This window comes from Aspergillus saccharolyticus, assembly GCF_003184585.1.
Source record: "Aspergillus saccharolyticus JOP 1030-1 unplaced genomic scaffold BP01scaffold_2, whole genome shotgun sequence".
NCBI classification, from domain to species: domain Eukaryota; kingdom Fungi; phylum Ascomycota; class Eurotiomycetes; order Eurotiales; family Aspergillaceae; genus Aspergillus; species Aspergillus saccharolyticus.
This window is the reverse complement of record NW_020290612.1, coordinates 991,040-1,018,178: the sequence shown is the minus strand read 5'-3', so window position 1 is coordinate 1,018,178 and position 27,139 is coordinate 991,040. Positions and strand designations below refer to the sequence as shown.

At 55.0% G+C, this 27,139-nt stretch overlaps 11 protein-coding genes and 1 non-coding gene across 12 annotated transcripts; 4 read left to right on the top strand and 8 right to left on the bottom strand.

Annotated features, from left to right (window-relative positions):
• Nucleotides 1-466: 466 nt before the first annotated feature.
• On the top strand, nt 467-3,980 carry BP01DRAFT_420404 (acetyl-CoA synthetase-like protein; the record flags this gene model as incomplete). The annotated part of the gene is made up of 2 exons (XM_025579457.1): nt 467-646; nt 719-3,980. 2 exons carry the CDS (start codon nt 467-469, stop codon nt 3,848-3,850), a joined length of 3,312 nt encoding a protein of 1,103 aa, XP_025435432.1. The 3' UTR covers nt 3,851-3,980.
• BP01DRAFT_78352 (NAD(P)/FAD-dependent oxidoreductase) lies at nt 3,967-5,561 on the bottom strand. The gene is made up of 2 exons (XM_025580102.1): nt 4,327-5,561; nt 3,967-4,267 (listed from the first exon to the last, which is right to left on the bottom strand). The coding sequence occupies exons 1-2, from the start codon at nt 5,451-5,453 to the stop codon at nt 4,084-4,086; spliced, it is 1,311 nt and encodes a 436-aa protein (XP_025435431.1). The 5' UTR covers nt 5,454-5,561; the 3' UTR covers nt 3,967-4,083.
• A 108-nt stretch (nt 5,562-5,669) lies between these two features.
• Nucleotides 5,670-9,604, bottom strand: BP01DRAFT_379016 (uncharacterized protein; the record flags this gene model as incomplete). The annotated part of the gene is made up of 6 exons (XM_025577113.1): nt 5,670-6,017; nt 6,069-6,988; nt 7,039-7,355; nt 7,423-7,566; nt 7,628-7,698; nt 9,494-9,604. The coding sequence occupies 6 exons, from the start codon at nt 9,602-9,604 to the stop codon at nt 5,670-5,672; spliced, it is 1,911 nt and encodes a 636-aa protein (XP_025435430.1).
• Nucleotides 8,348-8,421, bottom strand: BP01DRAFT_t18. Its single transcript has one exon. It is a non-coding gene; the product is annotated as a tRNA-Asn (tRNA).
• Nucleotides 9,605-11,234: 1,630 nt separating the features above from the next.
• BP01DRAFT_362372 (uncharacterized protein) lies at nt 11,235-12,659 on the bottom strand (the record flags this gene model as incomplete). The annotated part of the gene is made up of 1 exon (XM_025576222.1): nt 11,235-12,659. One exon carries the CDS (start codon nt 12,657-12,659, stop codon nt 11,235-11,237), a length of 1,425 nt encoding a protein of 474 aa, XP_025435429.1.
• A 576-nt stretch (nt 12,660-13,235) lies between these two features.
• On the bottom strand, nt 13,236-13,732 carry BP01DRAFT_362371 (aegerolysin family protein; the record flags this gene model as incomplete). The annotated part of the gene is made up of 2 exons (XM_025576221.1): nt 13,236-13,572; nt 13,626-13,732. The coding sequence occupies 2 exons, from the start codon at nt 13,730-13,732 to the stop codon at nt 13,236-13,238; spliced, it is 444 nt and encodes a 147-aa protein (XP_025435428.1).
• Nucleotides 13,733-16,862: 3,130 nt separating this feature from the next.
• Nucleotides 16,863-18,811, bottom strand: BP01DRAFT_352920 (MFS general substrate transporter). The gene is made up of 6 exons (XM_025574049.1): nt 18,615-18,811; nt 17,923-18,521; nt 17,851-17,869; nt 17,482-17,792; nt 17,138-17,408; nt 16,863-17,081 (listed from the first exon to the last, which is right to left on the bottom strand). Exons 1-6 carry the CDS (start codon nt 18,777-18,779, stop codon nt 16,983-16,985), a joined length of 1,464 nt encoding a protein of 487 aa, XP_025435427.1. The 5' UTR covers nt 18,780-18,811; the 3' UTR covers nt 16,863-16,982.
• A 1,418-nt stretch (nt 18,812-20,229) lies between these two features.
• On the bottom strand, nt 20,230-21,664 carry BP01DRAFT_420399 (type I glyceraldehyde-3-phosphate dehydrogenase; the record flags this gene model as incomplete). The annotated part of the gene is made up of 3 exons (XM_025579456.1): nt 21,359-21,664; nt 20,613-21,297; nt 20,230-20,533 (listed from the first exon to the last, which is right to left on the bottom strand). The coding sequence occupies exons 1-3, from the start codon at nt 21,468-21,470 to the stop codon at nt 20,230-20,232; spliced, it is 1,101 nt and encodes a 366-aa protein (XP_025435426.1). The 5' UTR covers nt 21,471-21,664.
• A 403-nt stretch (nt 21,665-22,067) lies between these two features.
• BP01DRAFT_77250 (uncharacterized protein) lies at nt 22,068-22,590 on the bottom strand. The gene is made up of 3 exons (XM_025580099.1): nt 22,505-22,590; nt 22,162-22,425; nt 22,068-22,086 (listed from the first exon to the last, which is right to left on the bottom strand). The coding sequence occupies exons 1-2, from the start codon at nt 22,515-22,517 to the stop codon at nt 22,193-22,195; spliced, it is 246 nt and encodes an 81-aa protein (XP_025435425.1). The 5' UTR covers nt 22,518-22,590; the 3' UTR covers nt 22,068-22,086; nt 22,162-22,192.
• Nucleotides 22,591-22,964: 374 nt separating this feature from the next.
• Nucleotides 22,965-24,551, top strand: BP01DRAFT_388476 (hexose carrier protein; the record flags this gene model as incomplete). Its single annotated transcript, XM_025577835.1, has 1 exon — nt 22,965-24,551. The coding sequence occupies one exon, from the start codon at nt 22,965-22,967 to the stop codon at nt 24,549-24,551; it is 1,587 nt and encodes a 528-aa protein (XP_025435424.1).
• A 501-nt stretch (nt 24,552-25,052) lies between these two features.
• Nucleotides 25,053-26,682, top strand: BP01DRAFT_311007 (CeGAL family transcription factor; the record flags this gene model as incomplete). The annotated part of the gene is made up of 1 exon (XM_025572438.1): nt 25,053-26,682. A coding segment is annotated over exon 1 (1,593 nt), but the record flags the coding sequence as incomplete, so codon positions are not given.
• A 53-nt stretch (nt 26,683-26,735) lies between these two features.
• Nucleotides 26,736-27,097, top strand: BP01DRAFT_352917 (uncharacterized protein). The gene has a single exon (XM_025574048.1). It carries the CDS (start codon nt 26,803-26,805, stop codon nt 27,034-27,036), a length of 234 nt encoding a protein of 77 aa, XP_025435422.1. The 5' UTR covers nt 26,736-26,802; the 3' UTR covers nt 27,037-27,097.
• Nucleotides 27,098-27,139: the final 42 nt, after the last annotated feature.

Sequence of the window (27,139 nt, the reverse complement as noted above, 5' to 3'; positions counted from 1 at the left end):
GGCAGGAGATTTTGTTTACAAGAGTCCTTGCGGGCTGCTGCCCGTCCGCTAGGCATGAATTTATGAACCCCTGGAATGCCACCTCGGGGTTTCCCATCAACTTCAATCACAAGAGGCCAGCGAAGGAGATACCAGATGCGGAATGACTAGCAATATCGACTCAATAAAGTCTACTCCAACGACATGGCCCTGTACTCTACCACTATTTGCTTTCAGTCAAGTCCCTACCCGACAAAGGCTACCGGAGTATCCTACACATGAGGCCCAAATCTCCCTATCGAGTGAAACAGTGGCTGCCTTCCGGTCTCTAGTGCGCCAGATTGGGGCTACCGAGTTTCATGGCCACTTGTCTGTGTTGCAAGCTCTTCTCGTACGGCTGTTGGACATTCGCGATGGCTGCATCGGAGTCGCAGAACCTCAGAAGGGGGGTCGAGAGGACATCCAAGTGCTCCCCCATTGTTTCCGCATGGCTCCCCAGGAGACAATCATCCAAGTCATTCATCGAGCTTGCCAGACTACCCTCGAAACCCTGAAGCATGAACCTAGTCTGTTCGATGACCTTTCGGTTAATCATTCAATATCTCACTCCACCCCCGCACATCCTCGCTTTCAGGTGCAAATGATCTACCAAGATTATCACACTGGTGTAGGTCCTGAGCGCCGTATCGGAGGTGATGCTGTGACTCCTTGTGATCTCGTTCTATACTTAGCCCGGCAGCTAAATGGGACCGCAACCGTCACTCTCCGCTCTCCGATATATTTGTACTCGCTGGAAAATCTACATCTCCTCCTACGAACCTACGTACGCCTTTTGAATTCTTGTATCTGGAACCCCAAGCTGCCCATCACACGCCAACTCCTGTACGACGACAACGATTCTATGGTCGGGCTGGTGCTTGGACAAGGCCCCCGTTTGGAGATCACAAATCACGACACGATTTCGAAACGAATCGAGCAAATGTCGCTCTTTGAGCCTGATACGGTTGCAGTCAAAGATGCGGACAGCAATGGCCTCACATACAAACAAATGCAACAGCACATTCAATGCGCCGCAGCCGCTCTCCAAACCAAGGGAGTCCTGGCCCACGACTGCGTCGCCGTGCATTGTGAGCCGACCGTGTATTTTGTGTGTCACATGCTGGCAATATGGCGCCTGAACGCCATATACGTACCCCTCGATCCACAGAATGCCTTCGCTCGACTCCAGACAATTGTGGACGACTGCCGACCAACAGCGTTCATATACCACGACTCAACCAAATACGCGATCAGACAACTGAACCTCCATTCGAGTATACCCGTCTCCATCACGGAGATCTGTTCCTCTCAGGCCCAGACAATTCCGGACTTCTCTCGGCCCGAATCTGCTGCTTGTGTCCTTTATACTAGCGGATCCACTGGGACGCCCAAGGGCATAGTGCTCACACATGACAACCTTCTTCACCAGATCCTGGGGGTGCGCCATCGTTATGGAATTGGCCGTGAGATTGCTCTTCAGCAAAGCTGCCTTGGCTTTGACGTCTCTCTGGACCAGATGCTTCAGCCGCTTCTTGGTGGTGGCACGCTGATTGTTGCTCCTCGCCGCCTGCGTGGCGACGCCATCGCGCTCTCTAGGCTGATCTTGGCTGAAGGAGTCACCTACACATATGCCACCCCGTCTGAATATATGATGTTGCTACGATACGGATCAACTGCCCTGGAACAACTGTCCTCGTGGAGGATTGCCTTCGTGGGAGGCGAAGCCTTGCCACGACATCTGATTCAACTGTTCCGCAGCCTGCGGCGACCTGGTCTGTGGCTCATCAACCGGTATGGGCCCACAGAGGTCTCAATTTCCAGCTCGTGTCTGGCAATCGATACATTTGATCCTGCCTGCGTGAAGCTACAGCCTATCACTGTCGGCTGGACTCTGCCTAACTATTCTACGTATATCCTTAATACCGATGGCGCACCGCTCCCGGTAGGTTTCACAGGGGAGATTGTTGTCAGTGGGCCAGGAGTGGCCCAGGGATATTTACACAAAGACACACTCACTAAGCAACGGTTCCTGCCGGATTCATTGATGGACGATCCAGATCCGAGCAGACGTCCCATAATGTATCGAACCGGCGATAAGGGCCGCTTGCTTCCCACCGGCGAGCTTGTGTTTCTTGGACGGATTGACGGTGACCACCAAGTGAAGCTTCGTGGCTATCGAATCGAGCTTGATGACATCTCCAACACCATCCTTAGGTCTGCGGATGGTCGGCTTATTGAAGCAGTGGTCTCTGTACGGGGGCTACACGACGCAGAAGGGGATCGTCGCTTCCTGGTGGCATTTGTCGTCCCTGCCTGCACACAAGCCCACATCCCAGTGAACGAGATGCTGAATTTCCTAGACGAGCTCGTTGCCAACCTCCCACTTCCGACATACATGCTGCCCCATGTCATCATCCCGGTCGATGAGCTGCCTCGAAACCCCAATGGCAAGCTGGATCGTCAGGCAGTCGATCGACTACCCTTGCCCTCGAAGAGGCCCAATGCCATGTCTCCCATGGCAGTCTCGGATTCGGAGCGTTTCATCATGTGGGTTTGGGAGCAATGTCTGGATCTATCCGTCCAGACGGCTGTCTGGGGTCCTGCAACTGACTTTTTCCAATTGGGGGGCAACTCCTTGCTGATGGTGAAAGTGCAAGCCTTCCTCCAGCAACACTTGGGACGGCCAATCCCTTTACCTGCCCTGTTTCGGTCCAGCACCATAGAGGACATGGCTTCGTTGCTCACCGGTGCGCCAACGACGCCACCCGAGTCAACCATTGATTGGGAGCAGGAAACCCTTCCTGTGATAGAAGAGAAGTATATCTGCGACGGGCGAAGCATAAATCTCAGCCCCCTGCATGTGGATGGAGCAATTGAAGTGTGTCTGACCGGCTCGACCGGGTTCCTGGGCTCTGCGATACTGAAATGCCTCGTGACTGACCCTCGTGTGGCCCGTATCCACTGTTCATATCGCTCTGCTCCACTATCAGTGTCCTCCGCCGCCGGCGCTACCAAGGTGGTCCGCTACAAATGCGATCTCACGGCGCCTCGAATGGGCCTCGATCGGGCCTCTTGGCACGAGCTGGCGTCGCGCGTTGACCTGATCATCCACAATGGAGCCGACGTCTCATTCTTGAAATCTTACCGGTCCCTGCAGCCGGCCAACGTGCAGTCCACGCGCGCCCTCGCCCAGATGGCGCTTCGGCGCTGCCTTCCGCTGCATTTCGTCTCCACCGCCGATGTAGCGCAATTGAGCGACTTGGAGTCAGTACCCCCACAGTCAGTCGCGCACTGCAAGCCTCCTACGGAGGGAGCGGATGGTTACCTCGCATCCAAGTGGGTGAGCGAGGTGTATCTGGAAAAGTGCGCGGCGCAGTTCCAGCTGCCCTGCGCCATTCACCGACCGACGAACATTGTGGGCGAAGGCATGCATGGCACCGACTTCATGCAAGGTCTCATCCAGTGGTCCTTGCGCATCCATCAAGTCCCAGCCCTGGACCACTGGACGGGCTTCTTCGATTTCGTATCCGTCACGGAGGTGGCGATGGACATTACAGAGGCCGCGTTGCGTAGTGTGAACGACCGCCGCGAGACTTCCGCGACGAGCGATACGCCCACTTTCCATCATCATTCCAGCGACCACCCCGTGCCTGTCTCTGAATTCCGAGACTTTCTCGAACAGCGCTTTCGGGTGCCCCTCCGGACGGTGGATCCAGACACCTGGCTAGAGCACGCGCGTAAAGAAGGTCTGTCCGGTCTGTTGGAGAGCGTGATGGCTGCGAACCTCACGGATCCGCGACCACGTCGCCTGGCTCGCATGCTGCGCGAGTAATTAGTTATTTCGATCCTCGAAATCGTAAAGATATTGTCTAGAATGTTCACGCTGGCTGAATTGGTGCTGCTGTACAATTGCGACCGTTGGTTACCATCTACATAGTTTGCATGCAATATGAAGCTCCTCCCCCCGTTTCCGCTCCATTAAATCATTCATTTCGACGTGAAATGCCCCGCTTCGTTCTCCTCATTGATCTCAAACCTCTCCTACCCATTCAACCACTTCCGCTTCTACAACCGCGCCCGCTCCTCCGGGGTCAAGCGACGACGAGGCGGTCCACCACGACTGCCATCTCCCGAGGCGATGGGCTGCGGCGCCACCGGCCACGCCCACTTCCGGCGCTGCTCAGCCGACGCAGTTCGCTCCAGGCTGTCAGCGACATAGCGGCCCAGCACGGGCAGGAACTTGAACGCACTGTGAGGTGAGGGAGTTAGCCGGCGTATCTTTGTATGCGGAGGGTGTTGTCAACTTACTGTCCACTTCCACCCGTCGCCACGAACAACCCCTCATAGTCCGGATGATAATCGACAACGAAATCCCCCTTGGGCGTATCACTGTACCAGCACAGTCTGCGCTGGACGAACGGCCGGTCCTTGAACCGCGGCAGCCACAGCGCTAGACCCTCACGCAGCGCCTTCTCGGCGTCCGGAGGGAGGTACCCGCCCTGGCGCTCCAGCGTCGGCGCCGAGTAGGCCGTCGGGTTCTGCGGCTTGGCCTCGTTGGTGCGCTCGTAGCCGAACCCGTGACGCGCGATCTTCAGAAGGTGTGTGCCCGGCGTCGGCGGGAAGGTGAACCACCCCGTGCTCAGGTCTAGGATCACCGGGCAGCGGTTGTTGTCTAGCTCGCGCGCTTCGTCTGCGGTGAGTTGCAGGAACGCTACCGGCTGCGCAACGGAGACGGAGCGGCCGGTCATGTCTAGGAGGTGGGGGGTCCACGCCCCCGTGGCTAGGATGACCAGGTCGGCTGGGATGTTCTCACCGTTCGCCGTGCGCACCCCCGAGATTCGCTTCTGGTTGGTCTGGCTGGTCTGGGTGAGGAGGTCGGTGACGGTGCCCTGGCGGCCGGCGCGGAAGGAGATGCCCGCGCGCGTGCAGTTGCGCGCCAGATGCCCGATGCTCAGCTCCGCGTTCGCCCACCCCGACTCCAGGTTCACGTAGCCACTAGCCTGCGACAGGTCGCCGTGGATCCCCGGGTACTTCGTCCGGATCTCCGTCCCCTGGAACGAGACCAGGTTTGGGGCTGCCGTGCCGCTGCCTAGCTGCTCCATGTTCTGCTTCGACTGCGCGATGTACTCGTGCTCCCCGCTGCCTTGCGTCTGCGTGCACATCAGCCCGCTCTGATAGAAGTACGGCGCGTACTCCCCGTGCCACCCGTTCTGGATCGCGTCCAGCGCCATGCGTGCGTAGAATACGTCCGCGTAGTCGGCGCGGATGATCCGCGAGACGTCGACGCTGGAGCCGTCGGGTACCGGGGCTAGATGTCGGTCCAGCACGGTGATGTTGGTGTATCCCCGACGCGTCAGCTCCAGGGCTGTGGACAGGCCGAAGACGCCCGCGCCGACGATCACAATGGAGGAAGATTTGGAGGGAGGGATCGCCATGGCTTTTATTTTTTTTTCGGGTTATTTTTGGGGGGAATCAATTAGTCGTGTTTTCCGGGCAGTGTTCACCCAGGAAGATGCATGTGTTATATACAGGAGGGTGGCAGTTTGGCAGAATGGCAGATCCACGAGAATTTTCAGGTCCGAAGGTCGGCCGCATCGACAGCGTGGCGGGTGGTGGGGACGGCTTCGGCGACGGTCCGTCCCCACTTCCCCTTACAACTCCCCTGGCCATTCGAGCCCCGGTTGCGATAAGCCCGACCCGAAATACGGGATATCCAGGAGATTGAACAGGTCACTGTTGTTCCATTCCGACGAAGGCAGCACGGGGTCGTCTTGCCAGGACGCCGACCGGTCCGGCGATGACTCGCGCAACGGCACCAGGTACTGGGTGGAGAGCGGTTGGCCACCAGGCACAAAGCCTGAATGGCATTTCTCAACGCTGTTGTGTGGTGGATGAGGGTCCAACAAGTCCCACATAGCCGACCACTTGAAAGGCGGGATGCTGCTCGTTCCAGTACCCTGGGTTGACAGCAGGCTTTGTAGATACCCCAGCTTGTCCACCTAATCAGCTCTAGTCAGCGTTGCCATCCAGTTGGATAGGATAAGACTCACCATCCCCGCAACATGCGGCCATCGGGCCATTAGATCGGTCAGAAAGCGCCGGCATTGCTCAAAATCCGCCCGTGCCCGGTCTGCGATGGTTCTCTCGCTCGCGAACTGGAAGATCCAGTGTATACTGGCAGCCGTGGCCACGAGCTGGCCCAGAAAGGGATCATTGACTTCTATCCCGTGCTTGCCCCATGTGCGGACCAAGCGTGTCGGCCAGCCGGCGTGCAGCAGGGATTGGTCTATCGTCTGTTGCAGGAAGGACGGGGGTGGCAATTTGGACGATGCACGTCGATTATGGGTAATGTGGAAGAGAGGGTGATGCAGGAGTGCCTGACCAGCATGAAAAGTCACCTGCAGATATAGCCACGCGGTCCAGTATTCCTTGTGCTGCAGGAGCTCGCTGGCGGTGATGGTGTGGAAGCCAAGGTTCCGATATCGGTGCCGCTGGGAGATTCCCGTCTCGAACTCGTAGTAGTGGGCCACCAGCGTGTGATAGCGGGATGAAGCGATCCAGGGGTCGTCGTCGGTCGCGTTGACCAGGCGTTCTCGCAGGTACCCCAGAACTTCATACCACAGGCCCGTCACTTGCAGACAGTACGCTTGTATGCCCAGGTCCCCCGCCGCCCGAATGGTTGGAAAGGCATTGGGTACAGAGCCGTCATCATTGGCAACGAGCGAGCGGGGCCGCGGAGGGCTGGCGGGGTACCCCATCTGACTCAGCGGGTCTAAACTGCTGCTCCCCAGGAGGCTCGGCCCGGCGGCAAACACCCTTTCAAGGATATACACACTCCAGCAGCACCGCCTTTGGTCATCGCGCATTGATGAATCCTTTTCTGTCGCAGATCCCGTTCCCGCTGCGGGGAAGCAAAGTACTAGTCTTGCGGCAATTCCGACATTCATCCACACTCGTGCGTGTCGGCCGGCTAAGAGCATTAGCACGGGTCGAGAGTTACTGCGGGGTGGGAGACCTCACCAGCAAGATCGCACAAGGTTAGCAGGCATAGTGCTTGCAACACAGGAAGTGACGGGGTTCCTTCCGCTGCTAGTTGGATGACCGTCGGGCGCGCAGATCGAAGATATAGGTCAATGGCTTGCTTCTTGGCATTCCTGTAGAATTGAGGCTCCGCGAAAAGCAAGGTGAGGGCCAAGAAGGCTTGCAGAAGGAAATCAGGGAAGTGACGGCTCTGCACGCAGAGTTTGTCTTTGTCGAAAAGAGGGAGTGGTTGGCCATGTATCTTCTCGATGTGTACGTCCACTAGAAGGGAAAGGACTTCTGGTGGTGGATAAAAGCTGTGCAAAGAGTATGCTCAATTAGCAAATGGAGGGTGGAAGCAGAAGGACAACCACCCCAGCATACCATCTAGTTGGGTCGAAAGACTGCAGAGGCGCGATTCCTTGAGCTGGAGTCACGGCTTGTGCAGGGTCCTGCAGGACCCTCTGTAAGAATGGTTGGGTCTGTGGAGAGGGCGCAGAATGTGGTGGGAGTTGTTTAGTCAGCGTCCTGCCTCAGAGAATCAGTACAGTGAGTAGAATGAAGACCAAGACTCGATGCAGAAGCGTACTGGAAGAAGCCATCAATTCGCTCCACACGAGATTCCAATTGGCTCAGTCGCTCCCGCGTCTCTTGCCTGGACTATGCGATATCAGCTTGTGGGGCTGAGACTGGCATTGCGTGAAGAAGCTTACCTCGGAGGGGCGAGGGGACGGATTGTTATGCCTACTATAAGTGCATCGTTGGTTCAAACGTCGACAGAAGGAACAGACAGGTCTTTCACCGGGACATTTGGTCTTCTTCTTCCTATCAATCCCAGGGATGAGTGGGCTGGATGCAGCCGATTGTCTTGGCTGGTAGAACTGCTTACCGACAAGGTTCGCACGCCTGGCGAGCTCGTGGCTCGGCTGTAACAAAACGGCTGGCCATGAGTTTGACCGCGATGTATTGAGATAGCTAGGGTGCTCAAGAACGATTCCTGTCCAGCAATGGAGACGATGAGTCAGCTTAGTTCACAGCAGCCTGGACGCGGTTACAGAGAGGTCGATACTGCGGCCAATCAAACGGAGTTCCGGCTTCCGCTCATGTGACCTGCAATCAGAGTGTAAGCCGCTCATGTGACAAGCTATTTCTTCTCAATTAGAAGCTGACGCTGCTATTGTTATAACTACTGGCTGTACATACATGGACAAGGACTTGTGAACCAAAACAGAGTGCCTGGACCCATTGTAGTGTTAATGTATAGGATAGACAAAAACCAAGAAGGAGGATGAACCAAAAAAAGAATCGACGTCCTAGGAGAGGATCGAACTCTCAACCTCACGATTAACAGTCGTACGCGCTAACCAATTGCGCCACCAAGACGTGCTTATGATATGATGCTCTCATTTATGTCTTATCACTCTCAAGCAAGTTGACCCATTTTCCCATTGTACTCAGCATCTCATCAGCATCTCAACAGCACATTTGATGCTCAGCGGTCCACACGAATACCATTTAATGCCCAATGCCAAATTGCGATATTTTCTACTGCTAGTTCTGCTCGAACAGATGGACTCCTCGGCTTTTCTACATGCTCGCTAGTGCGCTTGAAACCATGGCCTCGGCCTTTCTCGTCCATTATATATGTCAGGCTTCCGTGCTGGTCCTCACCTTCACCCATACCAACCATCACCCATATTCACAGCTGCAAGCTTAAACTTACTGTTTGAGAGCCAGTTGGCGCTTTAAATGGCCTGTAATCAGAGTTGCAGACTGTTTCTGCCAGCTGTAACGGGCTCTATATCACGAGCTAGATGTTTACGCTGATGCTCTTATACAAAAGGGAAAAGAAAAAAAAAGGAAAAGAAACCTGGCATAATCTTTATTTAAGAAGCAATTCCCATCGAAGAAGACCACCATTGTTTGCTGCTGGGTAGAGCGTTATCAAGGCTGACTGTCCTGCACCCTGGATTGCTATTCTGACGGTCGTATGATGCATCTCCCCCTCAACTCCAAGCCCTCGCAAGAGAGTGCTGTCACCAGGCTCAGCATAGCACATTCGGGGCTCGCCCCAATGCTATAGGGCAAGTAAGGTCACGTAGAACCTGTTTGCCAATAGCAAATATCCTGCAATCGAGCCATTGACAACAAAGTATTGAGGACCGAGCTGCTACGGCCACAAAGACTTTTCGTCTATCATTCTGAGTCTGTCGGCTGCGTCTGGCACTGTCTGAATGCTGTACAGTTTTCTATCTAAAGCAGTTCTGTCGAGAGGCCCTTGCGCCCTTGAGAGGTATGAAAGGGAGGTCTCGTACATAACAGCACCACAACACTACATAAGAGATCATTCCAAGACCCTTCCAGATACCCATTCATTACTTCCATAAACTGACTCTCCTGTGCCCGCTTTCATAATGTGAATCTTGTCCCTTTTATTTGGCTGGTTAATTCTTACTGCCCTGGGTGCGACCGCAACCCCGGCGGATCCTGAGACCTTCGCCGCCGCCCATCTTGGTGCGAGGAACGAGAACGACGTTCGAATCAAATACGAGGAGTTGGTGTTCATGCTGACTTCCAAGCAGAAGCAATATAGGCTTCTGCTGATAGTTGCGATAAGTGAGGCTCAAGATGTCTTGACGGTCGTCATACTACACTATCCTTACCCATAACTAGTGACAAGGAACAAGTCCACGCGCTTCACCAGCATCTTGCCACACAAGCCAATAATAGCCCCCACCCACAAGAGACTCGGGCGGCAGAGGGTAATTATCAGGCGAAGCCCAGAATCCAGCCCACTTGACTCGAAGGAAGTCGTCTGGTGTAGCCTTATACTGACTGGACACCACGCTATCCCGTGCTTCCAGCGGAACGAGCAAAGATTTCAAGGTTTCCCAGACCTCCCCAACGGGCTTCATCTCTCCAGCCTGCGTTGCCTGTGGGTGGATCTCGTCTACCCTCTTGATTCAACAGCCATTGCCCGGGACTGAGGCCACTCTGGGCCTTACGACTCAGCTCAGTTGCCAGGATCAGTGGACCGCCTCAATTTAGTGATGCATCGCATCCGTTCCACAATACGTCGCACAAGTAGGGGTTAATTTGCGAACATCCTCAAATCTCCACGCGCGGACGGCCGGAAAGGGAGCGGGCGAGGGTCATGTCGGACAGCGCTTCGACCGGCTTGGAGAGGTCATCCTGCTCGACAGTTCCCAGTAGGCGGTCAATTTTATAACGTCTCGTGGAGAACCAACAGGCCGATCTCGAGGAGTTGGTTCTGTAGTACTCCGGTGTATGCAACCTTCTCCACAAAGTAGATGAAGTTAAGGCGATGGTCGGGCGTCATGGTCTGGAAGTGCTGGATAAAGTACCTGGTCGTGTCCGCGAGAAAGAAGGGCTCATCGCTCCACAAGGTACTTCACGAACTATAGTTTCGACGTCCTGGAAAGACTCCGTACACTGCCTGAAGCGATCTGTGATACGGTAGTAAATGTTGTAGACTGCGTGGCGCAGCTCCCATAGACTGCCGCGCTGCAAGTCGGCAAGCAAAGATGCGCGGTATTCGATTGAATGGAGAGCGGCTGAGAATTCGCTATTGCCTGAGTCGCTGCAAGTCCCCTTTGGCGAGCCAGACATTGAGCACAAAGTTGTTGGGGCAGCTCGTAGGGCTATGATTGTCTGCGTGATAGCAACTGTACTCCGTGGCCCTTATATCTATCCAGGGGCATCATCATATATCGCTCTAGGCAGCCTTGAAATGACCAACTTCACGGATGTGTAGAGACATACAGAAAGTATGATTCACTGCCAACCAGGTCAATATCCATGTCAAGCCTGTCAAGTCTCAGCCATGAGAGAACATAGCCTACTACTCCGTACATAGACTGACTATCCCACGCCCGTCGGCAAGGCTGGAGCACAATCGGCAGTCGGTATGTCCTCACAGATCTGTGAGAGCTAGAGCTTGTTGGCTTCGGACCAGGCTGTTATTATTTGTGTCACTGCAATGGCGGACGATGGTGTGTCTCTTCGTCTTGGGTTTCTTCTCTTTATTTATTCCTATACTTGGCAGTGTTCACCGCCCTTTAAGTGGCTGGGCCGGCAGTATTCCTTCTCCGCGCAAACCAAAACACAAACAACTCCCCAATTCTACTGCTAACAGAACAGTCTAAGTCTACCGGTTTCCTATCACCATTCCGAGCCTACAATGCCAACCGCTGCTTCGACAGCAAAATGGAAGTGTCCGTCGTTGCCCCATCGATGAAGTCATTCATGATCACGATTGTCCTTTCCGCCTTTAGTCGCTCCAATGCATTCTCGCGAATCCACGGCAGAGTCCGCGTGTCCAACGCGGCTTTGGTGGACGTCAAACACGACGAGGCCGCTCCGGCCTCCACAACACTGTAAATCATCACCTCTTTGATCGACTGGGAGGTGGCCTGACACTGCAGCACCGTCAGATCGCTACCCTCCTGTCCTTCCGTCGTCATGCTCTCGAACCGAGCGAGAATCGAGTCCGCACTCAACGTCGCGTACGCCTCCGCCGTCCAACTGTCGTACTTGTCCGCCTCGATCACACAGATGAGTCGTTTGCCACTGCTGCGGAGCTCGTCGATCGGCTGGCTAAAACACTCGCGGCCGCCCCAGGTCAGAGGGTTGCCACCGGTCGCTGTGGCACACGCCGCGGTGAGCAGCTCCCCGATCTCCTCCTCCGTGGGTCTTTCGCAGTCGGCTACGATGTTGTCATAACGGATATGGATGGTCACAATCTCGGTCGGGTTCTGATCCAGGAAAGCCACCTGCGCGCTGAGGAAAGCGTCGAACGCAAGCCCCGGGATACACGCATGCTGGAAGTAATACGTGTCCGGCAGCGAAGAGATCTTCTGGAAGATTGGCAGCAGTTTGGCCGGTCGGAACTCGAAGTATCTGGCGCCCATGTCCAGCATGATGGCAATCTCTTTCTTCTGAGTGATGGCCAGTCCGTAGACGATATGCGGCAGCTTTCCCAGGAGGAAATGATCCGGGAGATGCTTGATGTGGGCGAGCATGGGCACAAGCTCGCGGACAGCCGAGAGAATGTCCCCGTCTAGATGCTGGAACACGGCGTCGCAGCTGTCCATGCTGTTCATTCCATTGTCATGCGGTGCAGCGAGGGCGAACCGCGAGAATGGCTTCTGCGCCTGCAATGATCCGACAGGGGCTAGATCCCCCATCCAGGCGCGGTTGGCGGTCGAACAAATGGTCACATAGCACTGATCCCGCTTCGTCAGGCCCACCTCACCGCGTCCTGCATTGTAGAAGCCGTACGTGATGATGGCATCCTCCAGCACGATGGGATGGAAGTCTTGAGTGGAAATCATCTCCCCGCCCGTGATTTTGCCCGTCAGGGTGTTGATGTCATTGTATGCACTGGCAACGACATCCCCGTAGCGGAAGACTTTCCATTCAAACCGACCGGTGAATTTCTCCTCCCCGGGAATATTCGCCGAGTCCAGTTCCAACCGCCGGTGGGTGAAATTGTCGGCCAGGGTGTGCACGACCGCATCTCCAGGGATGGAAAATCCCACCTCGTAACCCTCGACTGAGGGGGAGATGTAGCTGTAGACTGAAATTCCTTTGCTCGGCATATTGCTTGTTTGCTGGGCCAGCCCGGACACGCAGGCGAATATGATGCGAGCTGCATGATGGGCGACGGTTGGGAAGTTGGGATACGTGGACACCTCCGACCAGCTCCACTTGTGCACTGAAACACTTATCCCGACTGGGCTTAATGAGAGTCGACTGAGCCGGGCTAAAGTGGTCTGACCGAACCAACGCCTTCTAACTACCTTAGTGAAGGTATTTCCCAGCAATGGATCCATGCAAGATCAGGTGATTGGCCCTCGAAAATGGTCCGATCGTGTACACTGTACTCCGGACGTGAGTCTACTCATCCTTCCCATTCTACTGATGACGATGATGACGATGAAAATTATATTGCAATTGTTCTTCTGTGATACATGCAGAGCGCCTACTCACTATATGGATATTATCAGTTATCGTTCAATCAATCAGCTCACCCACTCCAGGTCCCGCCCGACTACGTCCAAATCGTAGAGATGAGATTCACAACAGGAAGGAAAAAAAGGAAAAAAAAAAAAAAAAAGATCAACCAAGTCCCGAGATCCGATCAACACCCAGAAACACCACCCATGCTAGTGGCACTACTTCTTCTGTTGTTCAGATTGGTGTGCCATGACGTCAACGTAGACGTGGCCCAGAGGTCCTGCCTCTGGGCTCCATCCCCCATGCTCGACCCTGTACTTGTTATTTTCATCCAGCACCTCGACGAGGTTGACCCAATTGCCCTGGCGGTTGTCCCAGTGCAATTCGCAGATCTTGTCCTCGCCGTGGAAGAGGTCGAGGCGGCCCTCGCTGCCACGGCGGCCGCGGGCACAGATCTCGCCGACTCCGTAGGAGGGGATGCGGAGTTCGTCGACGTCGTCTTCGGTCATGGTTCTGTTGGAGTCGGGGTCGTGGAAATCACCGCTGTTTGGGGGTCTGGTTAGTATCACGGAGTATGCAGTAGTTAGACAGAGGTGGACCTGACGAACCCTTCAATGACGGTGTGACGGACGGAGATCTCGCCCTTGTCGAGGTGGTCCCGGATGTGGAACTGCACCCATTGGGAGTTGTACTTGTCCATGGTGGCCGAATCCATGGTGACTGTCAGTGATGAATGAGTTTGTGATACGTGGAAGAATTGATGTAGATGAGTGAACGAAGGAGGAAGCCTTCGGAGAGGTGAGGAAAAAAGATTCAGCTTGGGGGTGAGGTGGGAATGGAGGAGGGTTATATAGGGTTGAGGTTTGGTGTAGACAGAGACACACGGAAGGCCCGCCAGTGTTGGCCCCGGAAGACTGAGGGAGGAAAGTGAGGAGACATGGTACAGCACTCCGCCCCGTACGCTGTTACCATGGACGAGGCACGATGAATAGCGAAACAGATGCTCTCGAAACAGGCGATCCCTCCACTGTCGCCAGTGAAGGGATCATATGACGGGTTCGGTGGTACGACCTGGTTGGCTGGTCAGTGGGCTGATCCTCGGATTAGAGCCCATGTTTTGACTTCCAACGAGGCGAATCTGGGGAGAGACACGCTCAAAGAGGCTTTCTCGTCATCTGCATTGAGTTTAGGTCGACGTGAATATTGCGGGGTTACCGCATGGCTGCATGAAGATGGTCGCGTCATTCATTCATTGATTGTTTGGTCTTTGGATGCATCCATCCATCCCTTTTCCCGACCTCCCAACCTCCCACTCGAGTCCATTTATCTCTCCTCCCAGAGATCCTCATCAGGTCGTGTCCCTGGCCATCCTCGTTGGGTGAGAGAGGACTAGAATCTTGGAAACTACCCGATCGTGGGTTACTGTACTACGGAGATGCCCCCTACGATGATAAGGGGTTCTCCCCCGTGCTGTCCCGTGCTGTTGGTAGAGTATCATGGTATACCTCTACCGTGGGGGTGGCCTGCACGCCGGGAAAAACATTGCTGCCTTCTGGTTGCTTGGGGGGGGGGGGAGGGCCACTGGCCACGACACTCGTATCGCGGGCTTCAAGGGGGCGTTTGCATGCGTCGACCTGGCTAGATGCTGGCCGTCTTCCCTCGCTCCCTGTCACATTGTTACACCTTGTGCATAGCGTCGTACTTAAGTGCCTCAACCCTCCCACTTCTAGAGAGAGATCAGCGGAGAAGAATGCCATGCTACTGTTCTCAGGAACATGGACGGATGGGAGATGTGAATTCACGTGGTGGTGAGGACGAGACCGATAGTCTGCTCGCGTGACTATACGGGAGTAAGTTCGAGCCCCAAGGGACCATGGATACTGTAAGAATAAGAAGAGAAGGAGGAGGGGGTTTGGGTGGCCCGCATAAGCATGACGCGATGAAACCTCCCTTCGAGGGCCAGTGGCAACTCGTCTCAAAAGTTGGATCTTTCGTCGACGATCGGAGTGGGGATCCACTGGACGCAAGCATACTCTGTACATGATCTCCGTCTCAGCTTCCTATTCCCCGGACAGAATGGGACCTTTTGCTCCTCATCACAGTACGGAATACTGTTCTACCCCGCATCCTGCCAGTGTGCATCTAACCATGCTTACGGAGTATACAGTACTGACAGTACTGTCAGTACCTACTCCGTACACAAGACTCGAATATCATCGATGCATCTGTCATGATCTCATTCTCCCCGCTTTGAACCAATAATCGATGCTTATGTCACCTCCCGAAGCTCCCCCTCCCCCGCATTTCAGTCTCCCTCTCAATCCGGGGAAGCTCTCATTTGCCGTCAACTTTCACTTCTGCATGGCACCAATGACTGTCCGCTCATCACTTTATTCACTCAGTACATCAGTGAGGTGGTTTTTGACAGGTTCATTCATTGGTGCTCTGAAGAGGAAAGGACTGCCCGACCACTGAGGAAGGACTCCGTCACATGACATCGCCTCCGTCTTTCGGTTGCCCTCCAAGAACGCTGAAATGCAGGCACTTGGATTGAGCGTTCGGCTGCAATTCACAACAGTCTGGAGGGAGCAAGTGCTGGAGTCAATACTTAGGCCTTGGAATGATGAAGGCTTTGATGCTTGATCCTTGATTGGGAGAAGATGCCGCAGCAGGTAACATGACCACCGACGCAAGCGCCGTTTCCGGATGCATAAGCAGTAACGCGTGACCTGCATAACTAACAAATGCTTAATCATGAATTATGCGTGCATGAATCCACCGCCTTACCAACTGTGTGTATCAGCCATCGATTATAACTATGACTGTGTTAAAGCTTCCCGGTGGATAATTGAACTTCCCGTCTGCTGATAACGTGCTCTCGCCGTGTCTGCTGCATGGTTCCCAAGACTGGGGGCCATTCGATCCTTCAGCGGCCGTCTGGGTGCAGGATCCAGCGTTTTATCGCAGGAGTTACTAGCGCGCTATCCCAACCAGATGGCAGCGAATAACTACCTCAGCCATGGAGACAAAGGGTGCGACTGGGAATACTTCGCGCTCTGTATTATGGAGATTATGAAATCTGTTGCTCGTGTATCGGTCTGCTCCAGGCTTCACGCCGGGGCAGACTCCCACCCATGGAGTAAACCAACCGCCGGGTATATGAAGGCAATGAGTTTACCACTTAACTAGACGTTGGGAAGTGTGTCGACACACGACTCCGAGTGGCACACATCGATATTGCCAGTCCTAGCCCGTGAGCTCCCTTTATGCTGTACTGTAAAGTACCTGCTGATCTACCATCGGATTCTGGGACATCGATGCGACCACTCCACTCTTGCTCTATCGGTGATTCTTTCTGGGGTTGTTGACCATGGGCGGTGTTTTTTGGCGTCTGTTTGCCTTTCAGTCTCTGACGAGTATTTGAGTTTTGTACTGGCTGTACACGCGATTTTTTAAAGTCTGCCAGCCGCTGGCTGCATGCGCCGCATTGCGCTGATGATTGGGGATGGGCTGGACCGGTCAGCGTGGTTCGGGTGAAGTTACAACTTGACCATGATCCACCGTTACTCTAGTATTAATATAGGCCCCGCAATAGATTCTGAGAAAGATATTATGTGTCGGTGTACGTAGTCAACAGCTCTCTTAAGCCAGGCCGGATGGGTACACCCAGCCCACGTGCGTAGGGCTTTCCCGGTGCCTGAGGTATCGCGGCAAGGCCGAAGAGACGCTGACAGGGACTTGCCTCCCATTTGTTGACAGCACCTAATACCATTAATCACTGGATTAGTGTCAGTGGCAGGGAAGAATCCAGCGGCGGAGCATAGGAGAATCAGTAAGACCAAAGGAGGAATACTTCATTAGACAATATTTATACGGCCATGATCACATTAACCAAGACACGCGACGAGAGGTCGCATTCTCGCTAGCAGATTCAAATCCTCCCCCAGATAACTCGTCACCACATTTTACTCGGATTCCGCCGCTGAAAGACCCATGGTGGAAGTATCGTAGCCCTCCGCCTCCAAATACTCCCGGAACCGCGCATCCTCGTGCGTGATCGTATCCTATATCTGCTTAGCCAGTGTGACGCCATGCTACAATCTCGGAGTAAGACACCTACCTGAGTGATGTTCGGCAGACAGAAGTACGCCAAAAAGGCACTGAAGATACACAGCGCGCTGGAGACGTAGAAAGGGTCCTGACCCTTGCGCGCCTCGGTGGGGGCGTTCTTGACGATGATGGGGAAGACGTAGGTGCCTACGAAAGCGCCCACTTTGCCCATGGCGGCCGCCGTGCCGTAGTATTGTCCGCGGATCGGCGTGGCGCACGTCTTGGCCGCGCAGAGACCGATATTGTCGCCGGGGCCGACTTCCCCCATGGCAAGAAAAATTCTAACACGGACGGGTTAGTCTGCTAGCCCAAGGAGATTGGTAATAGGAGTTTAAGTGTAGGATGGCAGCGTACCCGTAGATCACGACAAAAGCCGCTACGTATTGGTTGGTGTCCAGATAGGGGTAGCAGCCCGTCATGATCAGCCCAATAACGCCTTGCACGAATACTCCTCCGGCCAAGGTGTTGCGGGGGCCGTACCAGTCGCTGAGCAACGCGCCCAGGAACGAGCCAGGCAGGTAGAAGACGTTGATCAAGGTGTTCCAACCCAGTGTCACCCACATGGGTGAGTTGGCGCCAATGATCAGGTTCAGCCACTGGGAGGAGTAGATGCTGAAGGAATAGGTCGAGAAATCGTACATGAACCAGATCAAGGCGACCGCACACTACACGAACTGTCAGTAATGGCTGCGGCAAATGCGCGACTTAATATCTGGGGCTTACCCAGCGCTTCCAGTAGAATCTAGTGAGCGAGGTTAGTATTGCGGGTCACTTGGTGGAAATTCAGGTACTTACTTAACGATCAACCAGATGGGGAACTTGTGCATCTTCTCGCGCGTATACTCGGTCGGTTCCTTCAGCTTCATTCGGAGGTAGATCAGACTCAGCGGCGGAATGACTCCCAGACCGAGACAGATGCGCCAGGCGGCGCGCAGATGATTCTCCCCACAGGCCAGCACGACGATCATGGGCACCAGCGACGAGGCGACGGAGGCCAAGTCGAGCTGAAAGTTGGTGAACAGGATGAACCACCGGTGACGCTGGCCCTTCTTCATCTCTCCACTGCTCTCCGCCGCCGCCACCGACCCGGCAGGGTACTCGCCCCCGACTCCCAGCCCAAGGAAAAAGCGGTATACGGTCAAGGCTGTGAACATGCCCGTCAAGCTACCATTGGCGCCGTAGGCCCCGGCACAAAGCGCCCCAAACACGAACAGAATGACGGTGGAGACCATCAGGGTGTTGGTGCGCGACCAGTGGTCGGACATATACCCGAAGACCAGCATTCCCACCACCGTTCCGGCAAAGGAGATCGATGAGACGTTCTGACTGTAGGTCGATCCGGCGTAGACGTCAGGGTACAGATCGCTCAACATGGTGTTGACCGTTCCGATGACCTATAAGATGGCCAAGCGTTTAGGTGGTGCTGCAGCAGAGGGGGTGGGGGGGGGGGGCAAGGAATTGGCTTTTGAGGACTGTCGTGAACTCACATATTGCAAGTAGCCATCGGACCAGAGACCAGCACCGCAGGCAAAGGTGGGCCAACTGCGCTCCCAGAAGGTCTTCTGGCTGGTAGCCAGGGGATCCTCATCGACGGAGCGATTGGTGTCGGGCGACACGTTCAAGTCCGTCTGCTTCTCACCCTTTGCATCCATGATGAGGGTGGGTTTTCAACGACTAATTTTGGTGCTGACTGTCTGCTTTCCCGAGAAGCGACTGAAGGTGGCGCACTGGAGAAGAAAACTTGGAGGGGGAAGATGAGAGAATGACTGTCTGCGTGGAATGGGAGAGACAGGTTTTAATGCCGGCGGAGGAAGGAAGTTAAATCAGCCCGCCCTAGTCAAGTCAAGTCAAGTCAGTCAAGTAGCAGATACCTTGACTAGCATGTGACAGGCCTTGTGGTTGGGAGTATCCAGTACCTGGCAAGTAGCCGTGGGACTGGCCCGTACCAAGCTCATCCTCATCTGCCAATCAACAGCTCTCCCGCAGTGGACTCGGACGTATTGACTCCCCACGTGCAACTACTGGCCTCTGCAATTGACTGTTATTACCCTAGTACTACTGTACTACTAGGTAAGTAGTTACTTCACCAGGATCAACTTATACCAGCTGAAATAGATCCTGCTGCTGGACGGCCTGCTGCATGACATCCGATTAGAAGTCTCATCATTCCAGGTGTCCTGCATCGTGTGGTAGTATTTGCATCCAAGACACGCGACGGACTACACCAAGTACTTACGGACCTACCTAGGTACCTCCCGGTTGGAAATTACCCCGCCGACCGAAGAATACGGGCAGATGCTACGAAGGTAGGTAATATCAAGAAATCCTACAGGTTGGAAAAGATAAGATAAACCAACCCCCTGTGATTTGTGCACGTGCCCGTGATTTTTGCTCCGATCGGAAAAGCACGGAGTCCCCACTGACCCGGTCAGAATTGCCCTACAGAGTACATTTAGCCAAGCTCTTCCCATATGCAAGATGTCGGGCAAGCTCTGTGGAAGAAAATTCTTCTCCATACGTGTTCCCATTGCATTTGCTTGAGTGGACTATTCGGATAGTAAGCAGCCCGGAAAAACAAAATTCAAGTGGCGTTCAGCACCAGAGGCGGGATGCAGAGCGCCTGCTTTAGTCTGATCCATCGCGCATGAGTGTGGCAAAGTGTTTGCGCTGATAAGGAATCCCTCTGGCTGGACCCGTCCCCAAATAGTGGTAAAAAAAAAAAGGAAAAAGATGTACTCCGTATGGATACTCGAATTGGATGCATTCTGTATAGGTCTATCTATCTACCGACTCTAAAGTCAAGACAAGTTTCGATGTCGATCAGAAATCGGGGCAATTAGGGCTAGAATTTGGTATTTAAAGGAGTCTAGAGTCATCAAGGGTCGTGCGGTGGACGGTGTCCCGGGCGGAGCCCACGTGGGGTTCGCAGTGCTGCTTCATCGGACGGGCTGGTTTTCAACATGCAGCCAATCCGAGGCCGAGACCGGATGTCAGATTCCGAATACAACAGACGTTTCGGACCGGGAGTTCGGAAGAGTCAAGTGGTTCTTGGCTTAAACTCGTGTGACAGACGGGGGAGCAGAGCTCCTAATCGATCAAGCTTCAGGCTTCCTCTTGCGAGTGGATCAAAACAGCCAGATCCAGCAGACGGTTGGAGTAGCCCCATTCGTTGTCATACCAGGCAATGATCTTGAAGAACTGAGGGTTCAGCTCATTGCAAGCCGCCGCATCGATGACCGCAGAGCAGCTCTCGCCCTTGTAATCGCTGCTGACCAACTGCTCATCGCTGACACTCAACACCCCCGCCAGCTCCGTCTTGGCTGCCCGGCGGAAGACCGCCAAAATCTCCGCCAAGGAGGTTGGTTGCGCAGTGTTGATCGTCAGGTCAATCAGGGAGACGTCAGGTCTGCATCCATGCCTCCAAGTCAGCATGCCTCCACTCAGCGCCCACCAAGCGGGCAGCAAGATGGGGACAATCAACTTACGTGGGAACCCGAACGGAAATACCAGTCACCTTGCCTTGCAGCTCCGGGAGAACCGTGGCAATCGCCTTGGCAGCACCCGTCGTGGTGGGAATGATGTTGTCGAACACGGTGCGGCCCAAGCGAGGGTTCTTCTTGCTGTAGCCGTCCAAGACCTGCTGGGACTGCGTGGCCGCGTGAATTGTGGTGAGGAAGCCCTGTTCCAGACCAAACTGCTGGTTGAGCACCTTGAGGACCGGCGTGACGCAGTTGGTGGTACAACTGGCACAGGAGATGACTTGGTTGCGTTCGTCCGGGCGATAAGCGTCCGAGTTGACGCCATAGACATAGGTGGGCGCGTCGGAACTGGGCGCAGAGATGATGACGCGCTTGGCCTGGCCATGGGAGACATGTTGCAAAGCCAACTCCCGCTTGGTGAATTTGCCCGTACTCTCCACCACATAGTCAGCCCCCAGATCGCGCCAGTTGATCTGGCGTGGGTCCCGCTCGGAGATCAACCGGATGGGCTGGCCGCCGATGGTGATCAGATGATCGCTGACGGCGATGATCTCCTTGTGGGGATCCATACGACCCATCGTACCATCATAGCGGATGAGGTAGATCAGGTCTTTGATGGAGTTGCAGGTGTGATTGATGGCGACGACTTCGAGGTCCGAGCGATTCAGGGATGCGCGCAGCACATTCCGGCCTGGTACCCGGAGATGGTCAACAAGACCCCACAAGGCGTCAAATCTAGCATAGAAGCTTACCAATCCGACCAAAACCGTTGATGCCAATCTTGCATGAAGGGCTATCGAGGCGGGTGGGCTGTATGGCCTGGACTGAGGCAGCGAAGTCCTCGTTGTGGATCGACGGCGCCATGGCTGGGATAGGGTAGGTGGGATTGAGGTTCAAGGAAAGAGATGTGTGTTTGTGATCTTAGCTGATCTGTCATTAACCATGATATACTCGGTTCTTCCTGAGGGAGCAGCTTCGCTATATCTTATGTGAATTGTGTCCTAGGCGTTATCCCGAAGAAAGTGCCGATAATCGGTAGCGTATTTCCTCGGCCCGGGGGATTCCATCATATCGGAGGAAAGTGAAGGCATTACGAAACCACTGGAAACCGGATTGAGGTTGCGGGCTGATTTGATGATAGACGAGTCTATGGCAGTGCATCCTGCATACTACGTAAGAACGATGTTCGTGGGGATTCCTGGGAATTAACTTGAACTTCTAGTATGCAACTGGAGCGAGTACCTGGTAAGTTAATAGTAAGGTACGTAGAGAGTGAGGTCAGAGGCCAATCAGAGCGAAGGGATGAGCAGCGGAAATTCTCAAAACGGATGGCCTTTCGGAACGCATTGCACGGCGAAGAGATTCTCCGGAGTCTTTGTCTGTGAATCTCTGCCTCAGGCACAAAGTCCGCTCGGCCGGAGTAGTCTTTCATTTCTTTTCCCTGTTGTCTTTCACCTCATTCGCATTCGCCCTCAATGCTCTGATCCGGACCTGAATTAGTCCGACTCGGTTCATTTCAGACTTCCCTCCAGTGGATCAGGCTAGTTGCACTCACGGCATCCCGACCAATCGGCCTCCCGCTGACCCTAACTCAATCCTCGGACTTGGATATCTCCTCGCGAGCTCACTCTTTCGCACAAGATGGAGATTTGTATCTCCTTATAGACCTCGCTTCTTCCTTCTCCCCCGGTTCGCATGACCTCCGCCTCCCATATCATTTTCATTGTGGGGGTGACCGGCGATAGAGGATGATGACGTGTAACTACTCGAGTTGGACGCTGGAGGGGAAGAGCAGTACTCCGTAGTAGTGAGGCAGCAACTAAGAGATCACCTCATGAGCAAAGCAAGGGCAAAATAATGCCAAAACAAAGCTTGTCCGGCGTGATCGCTTGGCTTACCTAGGCGGTTCATGTCTGTCCCACGCACTCTCTCCCACACCTCGCTTCTAGGCAGGCTGGGCGTGACGGATAGGATGGCATGGGACTCTTAGAATTGTAAGTCTAGAGTCATCGATTGACTTGAGTGTAGGCGATAATGTACCTGCAGAGGCTGGTTGTAGGGCCCCGGTTGGGCCTCGTTTCCCACACCGGCAAACCAACCCCAACGTACCCCAACGCACCCCATCCTCGTTTGCCTCCTCATTTGTCAGGATGTGAATCCTCTCCGGTTTTGTGCGGGGCCCCAGCGTGGGATTCTGGGGCAGAAGCTAGAAATCCCCAGCTGGGCATGTTGCGGGGGTTCGCATCTCGCCGGCTATAAAGCCATGCTCGCAGCCTGTCATGCTGGTGCTCTTGGCGCCTCTTCACTTACTGTCACTCTCATCTCATCCCTCTGTGTTGCCTCTCTTCTACTCTACCCATGGCCCCGTCTCGGGTTCAGGCTAAGGGCCTCACCGGAAGAGCCTTGCATCAGGTCCAGATTGCCCTCATTGTGGCTCCGGCCTTTGTGTGTTTTGGCTACAATCAGTCGGGCGTGGGCCCCCTCGCGACTCTACAGAGTTGGGTGCACACCTTCCCTGCCATCGACACCATCAATACCACTGGCGATCTCAAGTCGCACCAATCGACCCGCCAAGGGGCGGTGGTTGCCTCGTTTCAGATCGGAGCTCTCCTCGGGGCCTTATCATGCATGTTGATTGGTGACCGGTTTGGCCGGCGCAGGACGGTGTTTCTGGGCTCGATTCTGACCCTCATCGGACAAGTCCTGCAGGTGTCGGCTTCCCAGCTGGTGCAAATGGTCATCGGCCGTTTGATCCTGGGCGCTGGAGTGGGCCAGTTCAGTGTTGCGGTGCCGGTCTGGCTGGCGGAGTGCTCCGAGGCAAAGAACCGGGGCCAACATGTTATCTTGACGGGTGTATTTATGTGTCTGGGCTATGCGCTCTGCAACTGGATCGACTTCGCCTTTACCTTTATGCCTTACTCCACTCTCCAATGGCGCATTCCCCTGGCGCTGTCGTTCCTCCCCTCGGTGATGGTTGCGGGCAGCGTCTTCTGCCTGCCCGAATCCCCGCGGTGGCTGATCAGCGTCAACCGGACGAGTGAGGCGGTTGCTGCTTTGGCGGCCTACAAGGGCCTCGACCCCGACGATGAGGCCATTGCCGCCGAGATCAGTGGTGTGCAGTCCGCGCTGGAGACCAGTGTCAGGCAGGTTTCGCTGCTGGGGGTTCTGTTCAACCGTGGAGATGATCCGGATCGCCTGCGGTATCGATTCCTGCTCTGCTTTTTCCTGCAATTCTTCCAGCAGATGTGCGGTGGTAACCTGATCTCCGTTTATGTCTCGACGATCTTCGCGGAGAACCTCCACATGAGCGCCGCCCTCGCCAAGATCCTGGCTGCCTGCGCCCTAACGTGGAAGTTTTTCTGCTGCTTTATTGCCTTTTATTGCATTGATCGACTGGGCCGCCGGACGGTCTTTATCATCAGTGGCACAGGGATGTGTGTCTGCATGACAGTCATGGCCATCACTTCTAGTTTCCCCAGTACTAACCAAGGGGCATCCATCACCGCGGCCACCTTTATTTTCCTGTTTAACTTCTTCTACCCGATCGGCTTCCTGGGGGGAAACTTCTTATACTGCACTGAGGTGGCTCCCATCCACCTGCGAACCGCGATGAGTGCCGTGTCGACGGCGAACCACTGGCTGTGGAACTTTGTGGTGGTGATGGTGACCCCTGTGGCGCTGGATACCCTCGGCTACCGCTACTATGTGATGTATGCCGTGATCTCGGCGTGTATCCCCATCTCGGTCGCGCTCTTCTACCCGGAGACGATGAACCGCAACCTGGAACTGCTCGATCATGCCTTCCGGGATGCCCCGACCCCCTGGCAGATCGTGTCGATGGCGCGTAGCTTGCCTCAAGGCGAGGTGACCGAGGCTGAGCTTTACCAGCGGGACCAGTTGAAGGAGCAGTCCGAAGGCTCTTTCGAACAGAAGGAACATGTCTGAATGACTACGATTGCAGATTCTGACCACGATGACTAAGTAGCATCGCCCCTTTGGGTCATGGGTGCATAGTGTGTTTCGTGACTAGTAGGAGAACATTGGACCTGTTGCATGTACTGTACCGTATATGATGAGAATTTTTGGATAGTATAGATGATGCGAGTTGCGCTCGAGTTATGACCCTGACCTTTGGAAGTAGCTTCTGATGTGTACAGACTGGCAGTACTTAGACCTAATACGTAATGTGTCATCGCAAGCAAGAGTGGGAGATGAGGCGGAGTTGGACAACTCCGTAGGGGGAACACCCCGTTTCTTCCATCTCTGGTTACTCCTCACGTGATTTCTTCACTCCGTGTTCTACATACATTTTTGCCCACTTCTCCACTACGCACTAACAACTTACGGAGCTGATAACTGACTACGAGAATACTACTCCGTACACAGTATTAACATGTTCTGAACCTCTGATTGGTTTGAATGACATATACCACCCCCCCTTTCCTCCAATTCTCATGCAGTCCCTCCATCGGCTCCGACCAGGATGAATGCTGCTTCTCCGGCGCCCGAGGATGTCGATCGGGCCAAACGTCGCAAGCGGGCGTCGACGACGGGGACATCGCGGCCTTCACCCCGCGAGCTGGGCATCATGCGCAAGGATGAAACTTCCGCTAGTTTTCTCGGGAGCTCCAGTGGCATCCACTTTGTCCGGACGGTCTACCATGCTTTCGCTCGTCGCTCCGCCGATTTGCAGCAGCAACAGGCTCGCGCTGGCCATCCCCATGAGAGCCTAGTGCCTGGGGAGGACGACTACCTGCGCCTCAATCCAGGCCAGGCACAGGCACAGGCACAGGCACCCTTATGGACATCCCAGGAGCTTGATATGACCAACCCCCGACTCACTTTTGACCAATTTCTGCAACTCTCCCGCCAGTATTTCCAGAATTGGCACCCCATCTACCCCTTCATTCATGCTCCGCACATTCTCCGCGCCATGGAGCGGGCGAGCCAGGGGGGCATCCGGTCCGTCAGTCGCACGGATACCGTCCTCATCCGCTCGGTCATGTCCATCGCTGCCATTGACAACCGACAAGCCCCAGGCGCTGCCTCGGTGGCGCCGACGATGCCGGCGGAGCTGGTCTACCAGACGGTGCATGAAGCGATGAATGGCCTACGAGATCTGTTGGACGAACCGTCCTCGATTCCCCTACTCCAGGCAGCCGTGAGCATTCAGTTGTTCCTGACCTCCATTCTGCGTCTGAATGCGGCGTCGCGGATTGGGGGATTTGTGACTCGCACCGCGTTTCATCTGGGCCTGCATCGCTGCCCGGCCCGTTACTCCTGCTTCACCCCCGATGATGTGCTGATCCGTCGCCGCCTGTTCTGGTCAATCTACTGCCTTGAGCGATATCTGACGCAAGCCCTGGGAGTGCCCCTGAGCATCCGGGATGACGATCTGGATGTATGCTACCCTGGAGCAGAACGACACACTCTGGACAATGGAGAAGTGCTGGCCCGGCCGGACGACCCCCGGCTGAAGCTCCTACGGCATCTGGCTCAGTTTGCGTGTGTCCGGGGCTTGATTTCCGAGCTGCGCAACAAATCCATCATGCACAGTCGAGAGAGCCGGGGGGAGGCGGCGGAAGTGGACCGCGCACTCTTGCAGTGGTGGCATGAGGTGTACGATGATGTCTATCCCTTGGCCTGCGACGAGGCCGCGGCTGCTGCCTCTCCATTGCAGCCCTTCCATTCGCTACTGTTGGTGGTTCTACGCCACGAAGCCAAGATTGCCCTGCATCGGCCGTTACTGGCGACGGACAATCCGGCCACGGCCGACTACAAAGCCGCGTTTCTGACGTGTATCAATTCGTCGCGATCGTTGTTGGCGGCGCTGCATGGCTACATCACGGCGCCACCCAGCGACGACCGTCCCCCTCTCATTGTCCCCTCTTTCACCTGGACGGTGTGGATGTCGTGTCTGATTCTCCTCTATGCGGCCTGGACTCATCACTTTTCGAATGAGGGGGCCCTTCGATATGCGCGCATTGGGATTGCCGTGCTCCAGAACATTGCACAGCGGGAACGGGAATGGCCGCAGACATGCATTGAGGCCATTGAGGATCTGTGTTCCGCTCTCGAGAAGCCTCCTGATGATACACACGACCGATCCGAGGCCGTCCGCATTGCCGGGGATTCCCCCCCTTCCCTTTCCAGTGTGGCTCCCAGTGGGGGCCCGGAATCGTGGGGCGATCTGCCGATGCCGCCCCCGGCTGGCTTCGAGCCTGCCTCACTGCTCTCCACCAGCAACACCCCGGATCTCTACAATGCGGCTAGTATGGTCTTTGGCGATCTGGCTGGTTCGGGTTTCTCCAGCTACGGATTGGCGCCGGAATCCGCGGCAGCTGTCCCCATAACAGACATCTTCACGATGCATGAAGGCTGGAGTGTGGCTGATGGACCCTGGTTGATTCATGGCGATTTTAATGTGTGAAGAAGAGAAGAAGAGAAGGAGGAGAACAACGTGCGGAGGGGGAAAAAAGAGGAGATTCGGACCAAGAAACCCCCGGCTTTCGCTCGGAGCAAAACTCCTCCGC